The following is a 22,182-nucleotide window of genomic DNA, read 5'->3' on the forward strand; positions in this document are numbered from 1 at the left end:
ACACACACACACACACACACACACACACACACACACACACACACACACAAATACTGCCCATGCTGTGACCACTGCTATAAGAAGAGCATGGCAGGCAGATTTCTGGCATTGAGGTGAGGAAGAAAGGCATTACTTTTATCTGAGAGGATCACATAAGTCCTGAACTTAGAGGAATTCTATCCGACTGAATTCTTGAGCCTCCTTGAAAAGAACACACTAGAGATAAAAGCCTCAGGGGATGTTGGCATACTGATTCTCTGCTGTTTCTCCTTGTGGCAAAGCTCCTGCCCCACATGCCCACTCAAGTGTACTCCAGCTCTTGATGTTGGTTTATTTGAAATAACCCAGGCTAAAGGCCATGTACAGTTCCTAGAGTTCTAGCTGAACAAGGCGGCCATGATGAATAGTGATAGAATGTCTGTTAGTCCAATTAGAATGGAAAATAGATACTGTCAGCTATTACTGCCTGATGAACAACCACAAAATCTCAGTGCCGTGCATTGATAAACATCTCCTTCAGGTCAGCTGGGGGCCTGCAGGGCCAGCCTGCATCCAGCTGGAAGGCTGTGCCCAAGCTGTGGGTACTGCTGCACTTGGGTGGAAACTACCCAAGGGTGCTCTATTGCTGGCCCCAGCAGTGGTGCAGATACATTTCAGGGCCCTGGTTCAATCATGTTGGGCAAAACCAATCATGCTACTGAGCCCAACTCAAGGACAGGAGGGGAGATGAGAGTGAATAGCTCTGATGAGAAACCTAATCTATCATGTATACAGTGAAGGAGAGGGAAAGGAGATAAAATCATAAGGCAGGTGGTCTAGAGAGGAGAAAAGTCTAAACACACCTGAAGATGGTAATGAGCTGTCAGATTCTTTTTAACAGTTGATAGTGAGACATCTTAAAAGATTGTGTAGCATACCCCAGAAACTTGCACATAATGGATTATAGGGAGAGATGGGAGGTCAGGGAGCAATTGCAGAGCTCCTATGATGATGAAGGGCTAAAATGGGGAGATGACAATTAGGAAGTAAGGGAGTGGAAGATGTGAAGGGTATTTCTAAGTCCTTGCTGGATGTAAGGGAAGGGCGGAGGAGCTCAAGGTGGTGATTCTACCGAAGCCATTAGAAGACACAGGAGGATAATCAGAGCTGAAGGGGGGCAGGGAGGGCTTGACGCTAGATACCATGGGGGAGGGTGGTGCTTTGACAGAAATGGAGTAATTACATGGGGGCAGGCCAAGGGGGCAGAGATTGATGACCCAGTGACCACTGCTGAGTAGGAGCAGTCCTGACACACAGAGCTGTGAGGACAGATGGCAGGGAGAGTGAGTGTGTCCCCATGGCAGTGGTTCAGAACCCAGGATGGGGAAGAGGTAGGAATGGGATTCAGGACCTGGGGTGGTCACCTGGTGACCTTCTGAGTCCACAACTGTGTGGCTGCAGGAAATGCTGACACATGGTGGGTGTCACTCTTAAACGTTTGCTGGTGCAATGGTGGAACACTGGAGGGGGGCAGGGGGCCAGTTGTGATTGTTATTAGTATCGCTGTGTTTGCATGGGTGTCCTTTGAACATTGATTGCTATGATGAGAGAGTGACAGCGGGTAGTTTGTAGATATCGAAATTTGGGGGTCTTCTCTGCAGACAGATGAGTGACTTTCTATCCAGTAGCTATTCTATTTTTTGTAAGTTTATTTATTTATTTTGAGAGAGGGACAGAGAGCAAGAGAGAGAGTGAGTGCACAGGGTAGGGACATACAGAGAGGGAGACAGAGAGTCCCAAGCAGGCTCTGCACTGTCAATGCAGAGCCAGATGCAGGGCTTAAACTCAGGAACCATGAGATCATGACCTGAGCCAAAATAAAAAATCAGACCCTTAACCCACTGAGCCACCCAGGTGCCCCCTCCATTAGGTATTCTGAGACCTGGCCTTGATCTCAGGTAGTCTAGTTTTTGTCCTAGTAAATTAGCTGACTTCTAACTTTAATTCTACTAAATTTTCAAGTCTCCTGTTCATACACATCAATATATTGACCCAGAACATTTTTGCAAATGGTCACTGATGTTAATTGTGAAATTGGCAGGAACAGTGGATGACTGCTGGGGTGGCCTGGGTCTGCCGTTCCCCTGCTTCCCCATCGCCGTGCTTATGTGTTTGCCGGTGACATGGGGGTGCGTGTGGAGTTTACCATAAACACAGTAATTTTAAATTGTAGAGAAAGATGCCCTGTAATTGACAATAACCAACTCTCTGAGCTTTTGTGAATGGAGACAAATGCAAGTATTTATATCTGATAGTTGGGAGGACTATCACTATCACATCACTTCTGAAATAAACCAGTTTTAAAAGAATACTGCTTTTCACTGTGCTGCTGTATGCAGTGCGGTTCCTTTTTGTCCTGCTACATTTCATGTCGCTTTGGATATTACCCTAGTTTTCTATCGCCCTGTTCCCTTTATCCCCACATTTCAGTTTGTGGCCCCAGTACAGTGTTGTGTGCGTAACACACACACGTGTGAGTTCTGTCGCCCTGATGACAGGAGAAGTGTATCTAACGTGATCAGTCACACATGGCTGTTTTCTTAAGTTCCGTGATTTCGTGCAGCCTTGGACCTAAACAGATTTTAGAGTCTTTCACGTACTCTGGGATGGAGGTCAAGGCGAACCTTACTTGGCATTTTAAAGCTTGCGCCTTCTGGTCTGTTTCTGCCTTGCTCCCACATAGAGCTGTGACCTGGACCAGCAGAGCATCGTTCATGTTGTGCTGAGACCCTGGAGAAAAGGCCCAGAAAGGGAAGGAAGTGACGGCCCACAAAACGCCCTGGAGGGCTCGAGGAGAGAGCCTGAGAGCTTGACCCGTGTGGACCTCAGCAGCTCGGTCCTCCCTGCGCACTCGGTGGGTCTGGCTGTGATCCTGAATAATGACCGTGAGGAGACCCTGCCAGCTGGAAGGCCAGGTAATTGTACAGACTCAGTCTGTGGCTAGTAGAGCACTTTGTGTAGCAGGTCTCCACAGAGAAGGGCCTCAACACGTGCATAGTTGGTTCATGGTAAGTTCTAGATTACTGGAGGGAGACATCGCTGGGAGGACGGTACTTGGCCATAAAATTTGAGATGAATACATTTAATAAATGCAATAAAACAGGGTTTTCAGCTTGAGAATGAAGGTGAGGGATGGAGGAGACGTCAGGACCATGATAATAGCATTTTACTTTATTTTTATTTATTTTGAGAAACTAGGAGTGGGGTGGAAATGTGATGTATTGTGCTTGGGTCAGAATATGTGATGAAGGTGCATGTATGTCCTTCTCAACGTTTGCCTCCCTTTTCTATTTCTTATTTCCCTAAAATACATTTTGGTTTATTATGTTTCTGATGATGTAGAGAAATTTTAAAAAGCAGAAAGAGAAGTATAGAGGCAATTCTAGTCATTTGCAGGTGCCAAGGCAACCCATTACAATGTCAATAACACCCTTTGTGTGAAAGGGTGTTCCTTCTGTCTACGTAGCAACCCATTTCAAAAGTGCTTTTATTTAGCAAGGATGGCAATTCCTTTGTTATTTTGACAATATTAATGTGTCTCCCTTAGTCCTCTGTTTTCCAATCTAAATAGTCAAAGGTATATCAGGATTATTTTTGACTATGTGTGACAGAAAACACAAAATGATAACTGATTTTATAAGTTATATGTGCATTTCTCTCTCACGTACAATGAGTGAGGACATAGGCAGTTCGAGGCCATTGTGGATTTCACAGTGTCACAGAGTTCAGGAACTAGCAAGGTGGAGGCTTAAAATAATATGAAATGTCTCCTGCTAATTTCACTAAGTAAAATTTAACAAACTTTAAAAAATCATAGATGAGATTATAAAAAGAAAAAATTTCCAAGGACAAGTGAAAAAGTAGACATAGCAGTTATCTTTGTATAGAGGAATGGATAAACCCAGAATTTAGGTGCATGAGCTGATACCCTGGTGGCCTTCAGGAGGTTGTTCAGGGGAGGAAGGCTGTCCTTTACATACACTGAGCACTTAGCAGAATGAAAAAATATATATATGTGGAGGAAACTGAGATACATCTAAACCTTTGCAGTTCCTGTGTGATCCAGAATGGGAAGTTAATATAAGTATCAGACTCAGATTTATGGTGTGCATGATGTATATGATTGGTTTCCCCTAAAACTTGAGAAAATAAAACAACAATTTGAAACAAAACACAAAACACATACATGTTATGTTAATTAAAGCATACAAAAAATAGAAACCCAAATCAGAAAACAAACATAATAGAAAAATATAGCTATTAAATAAAACATAATTTTAGCTACTGGAATTAAAAAAAAATCCTCAGTGGATGGGTTAAAACAGCAAGTTCATCAATGCCAAAGAGAATTTGTGAACTGCAAGATAGATATGAAGGAATTTTTCCATAATGTGGTATAGATTAAAAGGTAAAACAATGCTTTTCAGAGACTAGGGGTTTAGAACGAGATGGCTAAACATATTTCTGATAAAAATTTCATTATAGGAGAATACAGAATGGAAGAGAGACAGTTTAATAAGAGAATGACTGAGAATCCTGATTCAAGAGTACACGGTCCCAAGCATGATAAAACAAAACAAAGCAAAAACAAACAAACAGACAAAAAAACCTCCACTCAGTTGGTCTTAATCAAGATAAACAAAAATAAATTCACTTTATAAAGAAAGTTAAAGACTAGGGGCACCTGGTGGCTCAGTCGGTTAAGCATCTGACTGGCTCAGGTAATGATCTCACGTCCATAGGTTCGTGCCCTGCATTGGGCTCTGTGCTGACAGCTCAGAGCCTGGAGCCTGCTTCAGATTCTGTGTCTCTCTGTCTGCCCCTCTCCTACTCACGCTCTGTCTCTGTCTCTCTCTAAAAATAAATAAACATTTAAAAAAAAATTTAAAGTAAAGAAAGTAAAAGAACAAGGAAAAAGAGATCTTAAAATCAAATGAAGAAAATGGATTACTTGCAATGCAGTAATAATTTGAATCGATCCTGGCAGAAATAATGGAAGAAAAATGACAGTGGAGTCATATCAAATGACTGAGGAGGATATACTTGTTAAATTAGAATTCTAACCCTAAAATACCTTACAAAATTATTGCTTAAAAGTGAAAAGCAAATAAAGACGCTTTCAGACAAACACTGAGAGTATTTGTACTCAGTCTGAAAGAATGTTATTCACAACAGGGAGGGGTGGTTTGAACCCAGGGTGACCAAAAGAGATATAAGAGACCTTGCTCAGAACATACAAGGGTAAATATGGATCAGTCTGAATGAACATTGATATAAAAAATAACATTGATTAGTTTGATGGGTACAAAAACAGGAGGAACCGAAGTAGTAGATAAAATGACATTTAGGAGAAAACAGTGATCAATTAACATGGAAATACATTCAAGATCTCATTAATGATCAGAGAAATTAATATTCCAACAATATTGTATCGCTGCAGCCCACCTGATGGGCCAATATTTAAAAGTTTGACGATACCAAGTATTGGTTAGGATTTAGGGCAGAAAGTGCTTTGGTACATGATGATAAGGATGTTAATTGATTCAGCCATCATAGAGAGCAATGCACAGCTTCACAGTCATTAATGGATTTCCAGATATGCATTTTCTAGAACTCAGAGTAGTGAGGAGACACCCATGTAGAAGACCATCATGGGACCCCTGAAGTTTGTGAATAAAGAGAAATGACAAAGCTGGGGCATCCGGTTGGCTCAGTCGGTGAAACGTCTGACTCTTGGTTCTGGCTCAGGTCATTATCTGAGTGCAGAGCCTGCTTAGGATTCTTCCCTCTCTCTCTGCCCCTCCCCTGCTCATGCATGAGCCACAGGTGTATGTTCTCTCTTTCTCAAAAAAAAAAAAAAAAAAAAAAAAAAAAAAAAAAATTAAAAACTTAAAAAAAAAATGACATAGCTGTCTTTAAATAGGAGGATGGATAAATAATTAATGTTGCATTCTTTTTTTTTTTTAATTTTTTTTTCAACGTTTTTATTTATTTTTGGGACAGAGAGAGACAGAGCATGAACGGGGGAGGGGCAGAGAGAGAGGGAGACACAGAATCGGAAGCAGGCTCCAGGCTCCGAGCCATCAGCCCAGAGCCTGACGCGGGGCTCGAACTCACGGACCGCGAGATCGTGACCTGGCTGAAGTCGGACGCTTAACCGACTTCGCCACCCAGGCGCCCCATTAATGTTGCATTCTTATAATGGGTTGTAAATTGCAAATAATGTTCAGTAAGATACAGTTGATGCAAAATTTCAAAACATAAGATCCAAAACATTTACATCTATTGTTTAGCGGGGTAACCAAATAATGTACTTTGCCCAAGCAGGATATATTTGAGAGTTAAAATATACATTAAATATAATTAAACTATATATTTATATACCTTTGAAATATTTATTTATGGGTCAACAAATAGGATTCATTATGTTAGCAAAAAATGAACTTGTTATTTAGTATGATTTTCAAAAAAAATAATTTTTTTCAAAAATTAAAAAAGATTATGTTCTTTAGAGCAAGATCAAACCTTTATATTTATCATCTGAACATTAATAATATTAGTAGAATAATTATCCTTTGTACTTATTCACACATTTCAATCAGTTTAATGTATCTGACTGTATCATCTCATCAGTGGTATTTACCTAAAGACTAAAAGCAAATCTTACGTTTTCTTCTTATTATAAAATTGCTTTTAGTCTTCTTCAGTTTTATTTAATGATGAATAAATAAATGATGAATAATGATAAATAAATTATTGTTACCTTCAGTTTATGTCTTTCTAGACCATAATCCTTTTAGCTAAGAAAATATTCTTTTACCATAGGGATTTAGATACCAGTAGGCTCTCAGAAAATTCTACAAAATGTTTAACATCCACTTCATATTTTTAATTGAAATGTGTAATTCTTTCAACCCAAACAAGAGATTAAATAAGCTTTTATTAATGTATGCAATATTGAAAATGCCAACACCACCATAGTTGGAGCCTTCAGATTATTGTATGCTCCATGACGAGACTGTTTAGTTAGACTTCCCACATCAACCTCCACCGGTTACATCTGACTTCTCTCTGATCATCTTGTTCTCATTAGCCCACTGACTGGTGGCCTGTTACCTGTGTGAATTTTGCAGGGCTGGGGACTGGCCAATGTACCACTTGTGGATGCACCAGGTAAATGGCAGGGGTGGCATCCTTATGGGATTCTCCCCTCCCCCTGCCCCGGCCCCAGACCAGGAATGAGCTCTGCTGGAACCCTGCATGCTGTGTGTGAGGGGCATGTGCTAGTTTCGTAGAATCTGGAAAGGACAGGGAAAGGAGAGATGGGTTGTCCCAGGTCAACTTTAAGACTTAACTCTGTGTTAAACTTAAAATTGAACTACAAAAAGTCATCCCTTCATCTTCAGACCTGGGAAGAATCATCTCCTTTTCAGAAGTCTTATACCTTCTACAGGTATAAGACTTATATACAGGTTCTCAGCATATACTCCTTCTTATTGAAGACAGGACGCCCATCTAGTTCATTATAGTTTCCCCCAACATCTCCTAGAAGACTGGTGACAAATGTTTACTAAATTATTTAAAATGGTCAATGTAGTAAGGCATACATCATAATTTCTGTATATTTAACTTTTAGAATTAATGCTTTATTTAATTATTTGACAACACTTTTTAAAATACCTTGGTAATTTCAGTATTCATATGAATTTAGTCTCTTGATTGGGATTCTTTGGAACAACTGTGGGCAAACCGTGCGCTTACATGATTATTTTTCTTTGCTAAAAAAGACAGTGTAGAGTTTCTAGAACGATGATTCACTCCAGTGTGCAGAAGAGTCACCTGTGGATGCTCATTCCCTGCTATTTTAGAACTAATTCTAATTCAGGTGGGTGGGAGAAAGGCCCAGAAATCCTGGGCTGACCACACTCGGAGAAACTATGCCTGATAGCAGAGGTTTTCCAACCTTACAACTGTGGGTCCTGCCTAGTGGCCTCAACTAGGTGGGAGGAAGGAGGCAGGTTGGGGGAAGACAGTGGACAAACCAAGCCAACCCATGGCAGCCAAGCACAGTCTCTTATTTATCAGTTTCACATATAACCCATCTATAGCATGTTTCATTTTGGGAAAAGAAAATCCCTTGTTACAACGTGTTTGAAAAACTCTGCCTCAAAGAAAGAAATTTAAGAGAAATAAACCAACTTGTTCTTGTTTCTAGGGTGTTCAAATCAGAGAAGGAAGAATTTAGGTGCTGGCTGAACTCAGGAGGGTTTTAAAGGGTGAATAGCTGGGCGGTAGCGACAAAAGTAGCTGAAACGAATCTGAACTTCCGGAAACCCTGGAAGGTGTTTTTTAGGCATTTAAAGATGGCAAAAGATAACGGATTAATATGAGAGACAATGTCATGTTCTACATTAATAACCAAAGCAATCATATGATCTGTACTTAGAATCTAGGACATGTTATATTGTGGTTTATGAGTGGGACTCAAGGAACTCAAATGGATCATCCAAGTGTCCCTTAGAGGAGTGGTTCTCAAGACATAGCATTCAGCAGAGTCCCGTGAGGGCTGCGCCAGCCCAGTCAATGTGGCGTCAAGGCTGAGAATCTGCATTTCTCTCCACTCTGGTTCCTGCTCTAAGTGTGGCTCCAGCAGCCATGATTTGAGTAACAATATCCTTTTTTTTTTTTTTTTTAAATCAACATATCCTGGTTGCTTTCCTTAAATTTTCACTTTAAAGACAACATCAAAATCAAAACCTTGAACATATACTTTCAACCTCAAAGAATCAAAGAATAGCTATAATTCTAAAATAGCATCAATATAGCCAATATTATTCTTGTGAATATTAATGAGCTATACTGAAACAAGGTAAATTGTAAACACTTTGCTTTGTACTTAATTTGAAGTGTTGCCACTAAAATCAGTTACAGAAGTTTATTCTGAAAGACATGACTATGAAGTTTGCAGACTCAAATGCTGATAATGGCTTCAAAACTAAATTTATAGAATACCCAGATAATAGGTTGCATTGTAGATGTGTACACAGTTTTAAAATACTCATTAGCAACAGTCTTTTAGAGACATATACTGTTTTCATATAAATTGGGAGTTTTTTTTTAATTTTGTAAAATGTTTATTTATTTTGAGAGACAGAGAGAGACAGAACATGAGCAGGGGAGGGGCAGTGAAAGAGGGAGAGACAGAATCAGAAGCAGGCTCCAGGCTCCAAGCTGTCATCACAGAGCCTGATGGGGGGCTCGAACTCACGAACTCTGAGATCATGACCTGAGCCGAAGTTGGCTGCTTAACTGACTGAGCCACCCAGGCACCAAATTGGGAGTTTTAAAACCATCTCCCTTGAGTGCTTTCAATTGTCACATGGCAATAGACCAAAGACCCAAATAATTTCAAATGATCACAGACACTATTTTGGCAAGAATTCTCATGTGTCAGTACTTTTAATGTGGTGTACATCAAATTATAGTAAAAAGAGGACTGTAAACAAGATGCAGCCCCTCTATTTTCATGAACATCATCACAACAGATTACAGTAAACCCAGTTTATATTCCACCATCAAGGGTGGTTCTCCCATTAGTTCACTTTGTGACGGGTCATTAGGAATATCCTCAAATGCAAGAGTCTCATCATGACCCCTCAAAATACCCCGTGAAAGGTTTGAGCTTGGAGGAAATGGAAGACGCTGAACCTGATGCACTGCCTTGAATCCCACTTGTAATTTGAGTGGAGCAAACAGACCCTGGATTTTTCTCAGTGTGGAAAAATTCATTTTATCTTGGTTGAGCTGGAATTTTTTTTTTCCTGATAATTCAAGAGGATGACTAGGCAAAAGTTCATTTTTCACACAAGGAAGACCTTTTTGAAGAAGAGCATGGCTTTCAAAAGGTCCACTTGCTGAAAGTTCAGCAACTGGAATGCTGTCCTCTAGCTGAGATCCAAGCCCTCTGGCATTCATGTTCAACTTGCTCAGTGAACAGCCTCTCAGCCCCGTTACCCTCAGCCGGCCCCACTGCTCACTTCTGTTTCCTGAGTAACAATACCCTAAATAAGAACTTATATTGCTTCAAATATTGTGAATGTATAAAATGCATTAATTTGTAAGCATTTGATTAAGAACATTGAGTAAGCTACTTCTGAGCTCCAAGGTACCCATGCATGAACTAGGTTCTCATGTAACATCTTTTTTTCCTTAATGAGGAGCCATTCATCACCTCCTGACAATCAGATAATATGAAGCTGTTGGGCCTAGAGAAAAAATTGCAATATTCTCTAATATTTGTCATTAATTTACAGTTAATTTACCACATAGCAAAAAGTCAGTGAATCTCCACCTTGTGCCAGGCATAATTCTAGGTGCAAGGATGTAGTGGGAAATAGAATCAGAAGAAATGCCTACCTGGTTGGATCTCATTCTACTTGGGGAGCAGGTAATACACAAAGAAACAAATAACTAGTAATTATATGTCCTCTGGAGAAAAATTTACCAGAGTAAAGGGAGTAGAGAGTGTTAGAAAGGGTGCTGTCTTGTATAATGTACTAAGAAGGCCTTTCTGATGAAGTGACATTTCAGGAGAGCATCCACAGAGGGATCTCAGGCAGAAAGAGAGCCAGGTATGGATCCAAGGCTTGGAATGCAAGGAAGCCACCAAGACAGGGGCAGAAGGAGTGTGTAACAAAAAGAAGAAGGGAAGTCATAAGGGGGTCAAGATGGGGGCAAGTTGCATACAGAGTGGTAGATCTTAAGGTTCACCCTGATGAGAAGGGAGCCGCTGGAAGAGTTCTGAGCCATGCAGTAGAGTGAGATCTGATTTATGGAATTGGCTAAGTCAGCTGCCTTTTGAATTGGCTGCTTGTGAATCCTAGAAATATGCTAATTCCAATAACATCAGGAAGTAGTGGTAATAATAATGGTCAACATCTCTGAGTGCTTGCTGTGAACCTGGCACTGTACTAAGCATTCTTTCCCATGAATGTCTTGTTTAATTCTTTAGAAGCCCCACCAGGTAGGCAATGTCATTATCCTCATTATAGAGAGCTAATAGCATCAGACTATTTGAAGAATGGATTCAGACAAGGCAAGATTTTACCAAGAATTGTCTTACTCCAGAGCTTGTGTTTGAAGTATCCAGTAGCCTATACTCCTCAAAATATAGATATCAGGAAGAAAGAATGAGTTTCTGCATTTGCTCTGGACATTTTGATTATAAACAGTAGACACAGTCTGACAATAAGTCATTTTGAAGAATCATGTTAAATTAATTATAGTCAAGTAATCAAATTTTTGCTATGTTTCTGAGATACTGTTCTTACTTTTTTTTCTAATTTTAGAGAGAGAATAAGAGAGCGAGGGAGAGAGAGAGAGAGAGGGAGAAAAGCATGAGTGGGGGAGAGGCAGAAGAAGAGAGGGAGAATCTCTATGTTGTCAGTGCAAAGCCCAACTCTTGGCTCGATCTCACGAACCACAAGATCATGACCTAAGCCAAAATCGAGATTGGATGCTCAACCAACTGAGCCACCGCCACGCCCTTCAAGTAGTCAAATTTTATTTTATTTTTTTTTAAATTTTTTTTTTCAACGTTTATTTTATTTTTGGGACAGAGAGAGACAGAGCATGAACGGGCGAGGGGCAGAGAGAGAGGGAGACACAGAATCGGAAACAGGCTCCAGGCTCTGAGCCATCAGCCCAGAGCCCGACGCGGGGCTCGAACTCACGGACCGTGAGATCGTGACCTGGTTGAAGTCGGACGCTTAACCGACTGCGCCACCCAGGCGCCCCTCAAGTAGTCAAATTTTAAAACTCAATTTTTATATCACATGGTGTACCATTTTTTTTCTTTTTCTTTTTTAACTTTTTTTTTTTTTGAGAAAAAGAGAGGGAGAGAGAGAAAGAATGAGAGAAGGAGGGTGGCAGAGAGAGAATCCAAAGCATGCTTCACACTGTCAGTGTGGAGCCTGATGCGAGGATAGAACGCACAAAGCACAAGATCATGACCTGAGCCAAAATCAAGAGTCAGATGCTTAACTGACTGAACTACCCAGGCGCACCTCCCTTTTTTCTCTTTTTAAAAATAAAACACTTGCTAATTTTATCCAATTCTTTCAAGTCTTTTTGCCTCAGCTTACTAAGAAAGCATTTCATTAGTAATGAAGAACATTTTACTATAAAATAAGCATATATCTTCTTACTCAATGAAAGATGACTTTTGAAATATAACTCAAAGACACTTTATAGAAAAAAATTAAAGATAGACAAATATGAAAAAAAAGTATAAATGGCCTTCACCAATCCTTTCAACATTATACTGGAAGTTCTAGCTATAAAATAAGACAAGAAAAGTAAATAAAAGGCAACCAGTTGGGAAGAAGACATAAAACTGTCTTTGTTTACAGATGACATGATTGTCTATGTAGAAAATCTGAAAGAAAGTAAGAAAGAAAGAAAGAAAGAAAGAAAGAAAGAAAGAAAGAAAGAAAGAAAGAAACAGACACCTCCTGGAACTAATATCAAGGTTGCAGGATACAAAATTAATATGCAAAAGTTAATTGCTTTCCTACAGACCAGCAATTAACAAGTGGAATTAAAATGCAGTAACATTTACATTAGCACCCCTCAAAATGAAACACTTAGATATAAACCTAACAAAATATGTACAGCATCTATAATTAGGAAAATCACACAGCTCTTTTGAAGGAAATCAGAGAACTAAAAAATACAGAGACATTTCATGGTCAAGGAGAAGAAGATTCAGTATTGCCAAGATGTTAGCTTCCCAACTTGATCTACACAAGTCCAATCAAAATGCCAGCAAGTTATTTTGTGGATATTGATTAACCGATCCTAAAGTTATATGGAGAGGCCAGAATAGCCAACACAATATTGAAGAAGAACAGACAGAGGATTGAGGCTGCTCCTTGTTATGACATGCTATAAAGCTACAATAATCAAGACAGTATAGTATTGGTGGGAGAATAGACAAATAGATCAATGGGATAAAATGGAAATCCTAGACACAATCCCACGTAAATATGGTCAGCTGATCTCTAAGAAATGAGAAAAGGCAATAGGATGGAGAACAGATAATCTTTTGAACAAATGGTGCTAGAATAACTGGACACCCATGTCTTGAAAAAAATCTAGATACAGATCTTATACTTTTCACAAAAATTAACTCAAAATGGATCTTAGACCTACATGTAAAACATAAAACTATAAAAACCTTGGAATATAGCATGGGAGAAAACCTAGATGACCTTGAATATGGTGATGACTTTTTAGATGCAGCACCAAAGGCACGATCTTTGAAATAAATGATAAGCTGAACTTCGTTAAAATGAATAATTTCTCCTCTGTGAAAGACAATGTCAAGAGAATAAGAAGCCGAGCCACAGATTGGGAGAAAATATTTGCAAAAGTCACATTTGATTGACTGTTATCCAAAATATACAGAGAATTCTTAAAACCCGGCAGTAAAATGAACAAACCAATTAAAAAATAGGCAAAAGATGTGAACAGACACCTCACCAAAGAATTTATATAGATGGCAAATAAGCATAAGAAAAGATATTCAATATCATATGTCATTAGGAAATTACAGTTTGAAATGATGACATACCATTACACACTCATTAGAATAGCCTAAATCCAAAACTCTTGAGAACACCAAATTCTGATGAGGGAACAGAGCAACACCTACTGCCATTCATCACCGGTGGAAATGAAATGGTATGGCCATTTTGAAGGCAGTTTCTTACAAAATTAAACACACTCTTACCATACAACATAGCAGCTAAAACTTGCTGTTTACCCAACTGAATTGAAAATGTGTGTCTATGCAATGAACTGCATGCAGACTTTTATAGCAGCTTCATTTATAATTGCCCAAACATGGAAGCAACCATGATCCTTCCAAAGGTGAACAGATGAAACGTGGTCCATCCAGAAATAATAATATTCAGGGCTAAAAAGAAATGAGCTATCAAGCCATGAAAAGACAGGGAGGAAATTTAAGTGCATAGTACCAGGTAAAAGAAGCCCATCTGAGAAGCCTACATACTATGTGATTGCAATTATATGACATTCTGGAAATCTACAGATACAGTGAAGATCTGTGTCTATACAGATTGCCAGGGATTGGGGAGAGGGAAGGACGGACACACAGAGCACAGGATATTTTAGGACATAGAAACTAGTTTGTATAATACTATAATGGTGGATGTATGTCCGTATACATTTGTCAAAACCCATAGAATATACAACACCAAAAGGAGCCCTAGTGTGAACTGTGGATTTGGAGTGATAATGGTGTGTCAGTGTAGGATCACGACTAAAAGAAATGTGGCTACTCTGCTGTGGAGTATTGGTAGTGGAACAAGTTGTGTGTGTGTGTTGGGGAGGGGTGTCTATGAGAACTCTGTACTTTTTGCTCAGTTTCACTGTCAATCTAAAACTACTCTAAGTAATAAAGTCTATTAAAAAATAAATGTAATTGCTTTTAAGGCTTGAGCTCTGGATACTCACTGTAGATATATCATGATTATCAGAGAATATGTTCTTATCAGCATTTTTTTTTTTTAGCCAGTGGTTGAATGTAGTATAAGACAAACATTATTTACAGGATTATAAATTAGTTAACATCTGCCAAATACACATCAGTCATGGAGGCCTACTAATGAAATAGAGTGATAAACTTCAGATTTAATTCTCATTTGATCCAAAATCAAATCTCAAGAACTTGAAAATATGCATAAGACACGCTAATGACTTTAAGCCCGAGAGTGTGGATTTCTTGGTGCATCAAACAGCTTTAAGGAGAGTCTCTTGTGTAAACCTTCCCGGAAACAACAAAATTTTGGCAGTCCTATGAGAGCAACTTAAGGTTGCTATCCTGTAAAATTATAAAAAATACATTACGATTTTGCCAAGAACTTATTTTTTTCTCCAACATAGACATTTTTGCTATAACATGCTCTTTCAATATTATAAGTGAAAATATGGAAAATGATACTGCACAGTAGCGGGAATTTTGCCAGCATGACATATTTTGGGTGGGTTTTTGAGGTGTGTGTGGGGAGGATCGTCCTATATTCCTTTCCAAGAAGTCTGAACACTGTTCCAAAAGCAGAATGAGTTGTTGCTTCCTGTTGATTGTGCTTTATATCTACCGTAGTGTGTTTACTTGTCATGGTTTTGTTCACCACTTTGAAAGCGTGCTCATCAAAAGCGAGTAAGTCTCATACACTTCGTACTTCCATTGGCTGGAACATGGATGATGGTACATATATTGTCATATGGCCATGAAGTATTATTCAACATATAAAATATAGCCCTTACAACTCTTGAACCCATTTATCACGCCTGTGGGTAAAATGGTTAATAATTGTGTGTGGAGAGCAGCGTGCAATGTGGGGTTAGCAGAGTACTGGAAATACTTGTTACCCGGAAGCAGTCACAACTTGGTAAAGGGGTGGCTAGGGATAACTGAGCCCTCCATACAGAGCAGTCAGTTCCTGCATTTGTCATCAGCTCACCTTCTGAGTACTTTTTATTACTCTCATGTGGTAAAGAACACAGGAGCCATCTTAGTCAGTCCTAAACGTACAGCTCAGTAGAGTTAAGCATAGTTACACTGTTGTGTAACCCATCTCCAGAACTTTCCCATATTGCAGAACTGAAACCCTACATACCCTCGAAATAACCCCCTAATCCCTCCTCCCCACAGCCTCTGGCAGCCAGCCTTCTACTTTCTATTTCTTATGAATTTGACTACTCTAGACACCTCGTATGAGTGAAGCCATACAGTGGTTGTCTTTTTGTGACTGGCTCACTTCACTTAGCATGATGTCTCCAGGGCCCATCCATGTTGTAGCATGTGTCAGAACTTTGGAGAACTTCGTATGTATAATAAACCAGCAACAGGAGATACAGGGGTTAATGAGAAGAACCAGACCCTCAAGGAGCTCACAGTTTAGAAGATGTAGGTATACAATTTAAGTGGAGTGAGTTCTGAACAAAAAAGGCAAATCAAAGCAGTATGGTGCTTTGGAGGATGGGCTCTGAGAGTCCGGAAGGACTTGTCTGTGGCTGGCAGACAATGGGGGCTTTGGAGGAGGTGGTGAGGGGCTGGTCACACTCAAAGGGGGACAAGCTTGTGTAGTGTCCTGCCAGTGATGACCATGGCTGGTGACCATGACCTACAACAGGTTTGGAGGACTGATGACGTTGCAAAGGTGGTTGGGGCTTGGGGAGTGAGCTCCTGTTGTGGAGAGCTCTGGACGCCAAAACCTACAGTGACCCAAATGGCCATGATAACCTTTTTGTCACATCCCTCCTATCTTCTGGTGTTTAAGAAGGTCTCCCCACATCTTGCATTTTCTTTCTTAAGTACTTGGAAATGGAGAAGAGTTGGGTAGTCAGGTAGAGCTGGATGGAGCACCCATGTGTCCTCTGTGTGACAGAGAATCTGAGAGGGAAAGCCCAGAGCCGCGTGAGTGAGCAATTCACGCCATCCATGACTCACCGGCTGAGTGGGGAGTGGGCTCCCTGCGGGAAGAAAGGAGAGAAACCAAGGCTGGTCTTTCCACCCCGTGCTTCTGGTGTGGTCTAACACATGACTCTGTTAGAAGTGTTTTGTCCTTTGCGATGGTTGTAAAACACAAGCAGTTAAAAATGAACTCCAGGGGGTCGTGGTGGGAGATGACAGGGGTGCTCGCCAGGGACCTCAGAGGTATCGATTCTTCTGATGTCACCTCTGCAAGGGAATATTTTGATTAAAAAGGAAAGGGAGAAGTCGTGCCCTGGACTAAATGGGGCTGACGTGACTGCGCGCTCTAAAGGCCCCACCGTGGGTAGCGCGGTCATCTGTCTCCTCCGGGTCTAATGCCCACCAAGTAAAGCATTTACATTTTTTGCTCTTTGAGCTCTGAGGTCCTTCGGAGGACCCTGGGCATGTGCCAAGATGGGAAGATTTGCACTTGACAGGAGAGTGGAGCCGAGGCAGGATATTTATAGCCGGTGAGGTCCGTCTTGGGAATCGTTGAAGTGTTCTAATTAATGCAGACTGTGCCAAAAATGCGGGCAGGCTGCTGGATTCCATTTTCTTGATTTGTTACAAGGAAGATAAAGAGAAAAATTACAAATTAAGTGGTGGGAATTGGCTGCCTATAATAAACTCTTAAAACTTTCTGAATTTGTTCTGAATAAATGAAGACTGATGGAAATTCTGTGGATGTTTTATTGAAGGTGTTATTTTGTATGAACGGTAGCTTCCAAGAGATTTACACGTAATTCAAGAACCTTTGTTCTACCTAGTAATGAAAATAGGAATTAGCAAAATGTCCATTTTATAACAGAAATTGAAACACTCATTATAAGTGAAAACAAAACAAAACTATGAGAACTTTGTTTTTTAAATTTTTTCTAGGTAATTCCATAGAATCAGGTCCAAACTCCTACACCTTCTTTTTTTTAAAAAAATTTTTTTTGTGTGTTTATTTATTTTTGAGAGGGAGAGAGAGAGACAGAGACAGGGGGTGAGCCAAGGAGGGGAAGAGAGAGAGGGAGACACAGAATCCGAAGCAGTCTCCAGGCTCTGAGCTGTCAGCACAGAGCCCGACATGGGGCTTGAACTCAAAATGCTGAGGTCATGACCTGAGCTGAAGTTGGACACTTAACCGACTGAGCCACCCAGGGGCCCCCCAAACTCCTACACGTTCTAAGTCTAATTGAGCTATAATTTATTACCCAAATGATACCGCTGAAGCTCTGTAATATCTAAAAATTTCTTCCTCAGTCCCCAGAGATGGAATTAAATTGACTACCTTTGGTGTTAGAAGTGTGTTATTGTACTCTGATTCTTTGGAAGTTAATGCTCTATTTTCTTTGTGTATGATAATTAAACTAATCAAAATGTTCAACCAATGGAATTGTAATTAGAAGGGAATCAAATGGTTAATTGTTTGTCTAGTGGATTAAATAAATATCCGTTAGGCCAGGGAATAGTTTTATGTTTAAGTAACAGTGCCGTTACATGGTAGGCCCTTAATAAATATTGGTTGTTGCTGGCAAGTGCCATAGGAAAAGGTGACAGGCATTTATTTGTTCTAATCCTTGGGCCACAGCACCCCTGCGTGTGAAACGTCTGTGACACAGATGCTACGTTTAGTGGCGATGAGCCAGGCTGACCAAGCCACATCCCAGCTCTGCTTCTTACCGCTTCCGTGACCTTCGACAGTTAACTTTCTGCCACTCTCATTCTGGTCTGTAGACCAGCAATAGCATCGTCACTCAGGACTTTGTCAGGAAGGCTCCATCCCAGACCTGCTGAATCACCAACTGTGTGTTTTTAAAAAGGGTCCTCAGGCAAATGGCGCGTTTGAGAAGCCCCGGTTTTCTCAAGGTGCTAGGCCTTGGATTCCTTGTTTACACGGATAACGAAATTACCTACCTCACACTGTTCATTCCAGCTACTTTGTGACCAGTGCTCCGAACAGAGCTTGGCAGAGCTTGGCCAGTGCTTGGCACATACAAAACGTGACTTAACCGTTGCCTGGTTTTGTTATCCTTTTGCTTTCCGGCTCACATGATCAACAGCCCTGATGTTGGGCCCGGGCTCTAAAACCAGTGCAGGTTTACAGATTCAGAGCTTCCTGATTTAAATCAGAAAAAAACAGGAGCTATACCCCCATGCCATCCTGCCTGCTCACAAGACTGCATTCTGCCTCTACTGTGGTTTTGAAGTTGGGGTTTCATTTCACTTTAATTCATTAATTAAAATTTAATTTTAGGGGCGCCTGGGTGGCGCAGTCGGTTAAGCGTCCAACTTCAGCCAGGTCACGATCTCGCGGTCCGTGAGTTCGAGCCCCGCGTCGGGCTCTGGGCCGATGGCTCGGAGCCTGGAGCCTGTTTCCGATTCTGTGCCTCCCTCTCTCTCTGCCCCTCCCCCGTTCATGCTCTGTCTCTCTCTGTCCCCCAAAAAATAAATAAACGTTGAAAAAAAATTTAATTTTAGATGTTGGTCACTTCCACTGTGTATTTGGGACTAAGTTAGCATAGTGGATGTTCTGGGATAATGAAGAATGACATCAGGAACAAAATTTCTTCTGCCTGTTTTCCTAAAATTTTACATTGTCATCATCTTCCAACTCTGAATCATAGATGATGCTTTTTGGGTTTTTTTTGTCTTTGTTTTTGTTTAATTTTTCTCATATTCTGTTAGATGATATACTACATTGAGAGTATCTCATCAGAAAATAGGATTAATCTTTTAGTTTTCATGATCTGTGTTTAGTTATCAGGAACCAGTCGGACAGAAAGGAAGTTTCAATAAGGGGAAAAATAAGATGCAGTTTTTTTCTTTCTTTTTCTGTTGGGACTTGCTCATTGAACCCTTTTGGCTGTGTCCAGTAATTTGAAGGAGCAGACTAGCTGGGGACTGGTCAGCTGAAGTGGACCACAGAGGACCTTTATCAATCTGGCCCTGTCAATAAGTGACAGACAAGGGAAATTTAAGAACACGTTACTGTTGGGTTGCTGTTTAAGCACAGGTTACTATGGCTCAGTCAGTTAAACCCCCGACTTCAGCTCAGGTCATGATCTCATGGGTCGTGGGTTTGAGCCCCATGCGGGGCTCTGTGCTGACAGCTCAGAGCCTGAAGCCTGCTTTGGATTCTGTGTCTCCCTCTCTCTCTCTCTGTCCCTCTCCGACTCACGCTCTGTTTCTTCTCTCTCTCAAAAATAAAATTAAAAAAAAATTTTTTTAAACAGGACAGGTTACTATTGAGCTTAGCAATGCAGACAAAGATTATGTTTCTGTGAACAAGAGAATGGCACACTTGGATTCAGATTTGATCACTGGGGTGCGTGTCTTCAGACTAGAATTGTTTGACAGAACAGCATTCTGGAAACTTGAGTGTTGCCACTACCTCTCTTCAGATGTTTGCACGAATCTAATGAATGGATCCTTATATGGATCTAAAAGTCTCCACCGTTACATAACTGCAAGCAAAGGATGTATACACATCCTCATGATGTCCTGCCTTTCAAAGAGAAGACATTTCACTAACCTGCTGACCAACGAAGGCAAACAGTGTAATCTGGAGGGATGGCTTAGGCAAGGATGATTTGCCGGTCTTCACAGATTGCTGCTGTTTGCCATGCAATTTCTTTATTGTCACAAAGAATGGACAGACCCAGCTTCAGTGAGTGATACTTCTATCTGGCAATTATTTATAAAAGCTGCTGTTGTGTGGGTTTCTGATGCCAATATAATCATTTTGATGATAAAGAGCCACCAGAACTCTTTGAGTTCTAGCTGATGGCTATGAAGTCACCTCTCTTTAAAAAAATCATTGAATCATTTGATGATATTCTTTTACTGCATTTACCCTTTCATGGTGACATCACTGAGATTTTGGTGGTGTTTCATATATTTGAAAAATAAATACAATCTTGGGGGAAGATACACCAAGAGGAGTAGGAGTTGGAATTTTTCCACAGGTGGTGAGACAACATGTTTCAAATTGACCATGTAGGATTCTCTTTCATGAAATGAGAAAGATTACATCTATTTTTGAGTATTTTATGTGTCCATAAATACTGCTAGTGGAGTTGCTGTATTTGAGATGTGTCAACTTATTCTCGTAAAATAGAACCATAGCTTTGAGTCCTTTGCTTAATCCACTCTCTTTATGTCCATAAGAAATAGTATATCTCAATAAAATATAGCACATCTTCAGTGATAGGAATACTAGTAATTTAGGGCTACTGTATGGTTGTACATTTGTGTCACTTTTTCCTTATTACAGAGAAACATATTAGAGCCTTATGTTGTCTTTCATTAACAGAACAATCCAGAATTTTTCAGACTTGTTATTTTCCCCAGAATCCCTTCAAATTATTTCCATAGGTATCTTTTTCTTATGGACTTCATGGAAAATAAATTTTCTTATTTGTATGAAGAAAAACAGGTTTTCTTTTTTAACGTAGTTAATTTGAGAGGTTTGCTGCATACAGTAGGACTGTGAGCACCAGGGTGGCTCACACAGTTGGTACAAGCCCCATTGAGAAGTGAACTTCATGAGACAGGATTTCATCTTGTTCTGGGCTGTCTGCAGTACCCAACACAGTGCTTGGAGCATAGTAGGTGCTTAATAAATATGTATTAAGTGAATAAAAACCTGTATTCATTCATTCTTTGATGGTCCTTTGAGATTGGAAAGTAGAAGTTCTAAGTTGCGGGAGAAGTTTGGATTCCTGAAGTAGGGTCCAGTGCTTCTGTCAGAGAAAACCAGATAGCTTAATCATTGCAGTCAATATTCCCAGATACTCAGACTTCCAAATTCTGTGTATATAGTTAAATCTCATTCCCAAATTCTCCACCTCACAAACGCACACACAAATGTTGCACTTTGCTCAGCACGAGGTTGCCATGACATCATTTAGTGCCACCATCTTTCAATCACGATATCCTGCACGTTGCTTCTTTTTCCCATACCTTAACATTCAACTTAATGACAGTCCTTTACAAAGTCAGATAACAAGTTTTCTTCCCCCTTCACACAGCCTTGCTTCCATTGTAGTCCTTTTCAGATGTCATAGACTTTTCTCTTACCTCAAATTGTTAGGAAATTATTTTAGAACTTTACAGTCCCACAGGAAGAAATGACATCTCTACCTTTTGGCTTGGCAAGTCTACTTTTCAGAGTTTATCACAAAATCATATTAAGGATGTATACAAGGAATTGCCCATAAAGATGTTCAAACATAGCATTGTTTACATTGGCAAAAAAAAAAAAAAAAAGAAAAGAAAGAAGAAAGAAAACAATCTAGAAGTCCAGCCATAGGGACTGAATAAATAAATGTTTGACAACCCAATAAAATGGCATACTCTATAACAATTGAAGGTGATGTTGGAGAATAATATTTAATGGCATAGAAAGATGCTGTATGAAAAAAGTAGATTCCAGAACACTGAGTGGTTTGTGATCTTAGTCTAAAAAAATAGACAACTAAATATATGTTTCATGTGTGCATGTGTAATATAAAAAAAGATTAAAAAAGCAGATATAAGAGTTGATAATGATTTTTCTTACAATAGGATTATGAGTTATTTTTATTATTTTTGTT

General features: G+C 40.0%; 2 protein-coding genes across 3 annotated transcripts in view; one reads left to right on the forward strand and one right to left on the reverse strand.

Annotated features, from left to right (window-relative positions):
* PRKN (parkin RBR E3 ubiquitin protein ligase) overlaps window positions 1–22,182 on the forward strand; it is a 1,360,680-nt gene that overhangs the window by 433,999 nt on the left and 904,499 nt on the right. For both annotated transcript variants that reach the window (XM_040448602.1, XM_040448601.1), the window contains exon 3: window positions 2,723–2,954. In XM_040448602.1, the coding sequence (XP_040304536.1) occupies window positions 2,723–2,954 (232 nt within the window). The remainder of the gene's footprint in view (window positions 1–2,722; window positions 2,955–22,182) is intronic.
* On the reverse strand, window positions 9,472–10,750 carry LOC121013071 (proteasome maturation protein-like). The gene has a single exon (XM_040448604.1). It carries the CDS (start codon window positions 10,012–10,014, stop codon window positions 9,586–9,588), a length of 429 nt encoding a protein of 142 aa, XP_040304538.1. The 5' UTR covers window positions 10,015–10,750; the 3' UTR covers window positions 9,472–9,585.

This window comes from Herpailurus yagouaroundi, unplaced genomic scaffold (genome assembly GCF_014898765.1).
Source record: "Herpailurus yagouaroundi ecotype Mexico unplaced genomic scaffold, PumYag 198, whole genome shotgun sequence".
NCBI classification, from domain to species: domain Eukaryota; kingdom Metazoa; phylum Chordata; class Mammalia; order Carnivora; family Felidae; genus Herpailurus; species Herpailurus yagouaroundi.

Coding starts and splice junctions, on each gene's coding strand:
- LOC121013071 (XM_040448604.1), bottom strand. CDS start 10,014: ATGAATGCCAGAGGGCTTGGATCTCAGCTAGAGGACAGCATTCCAGTT.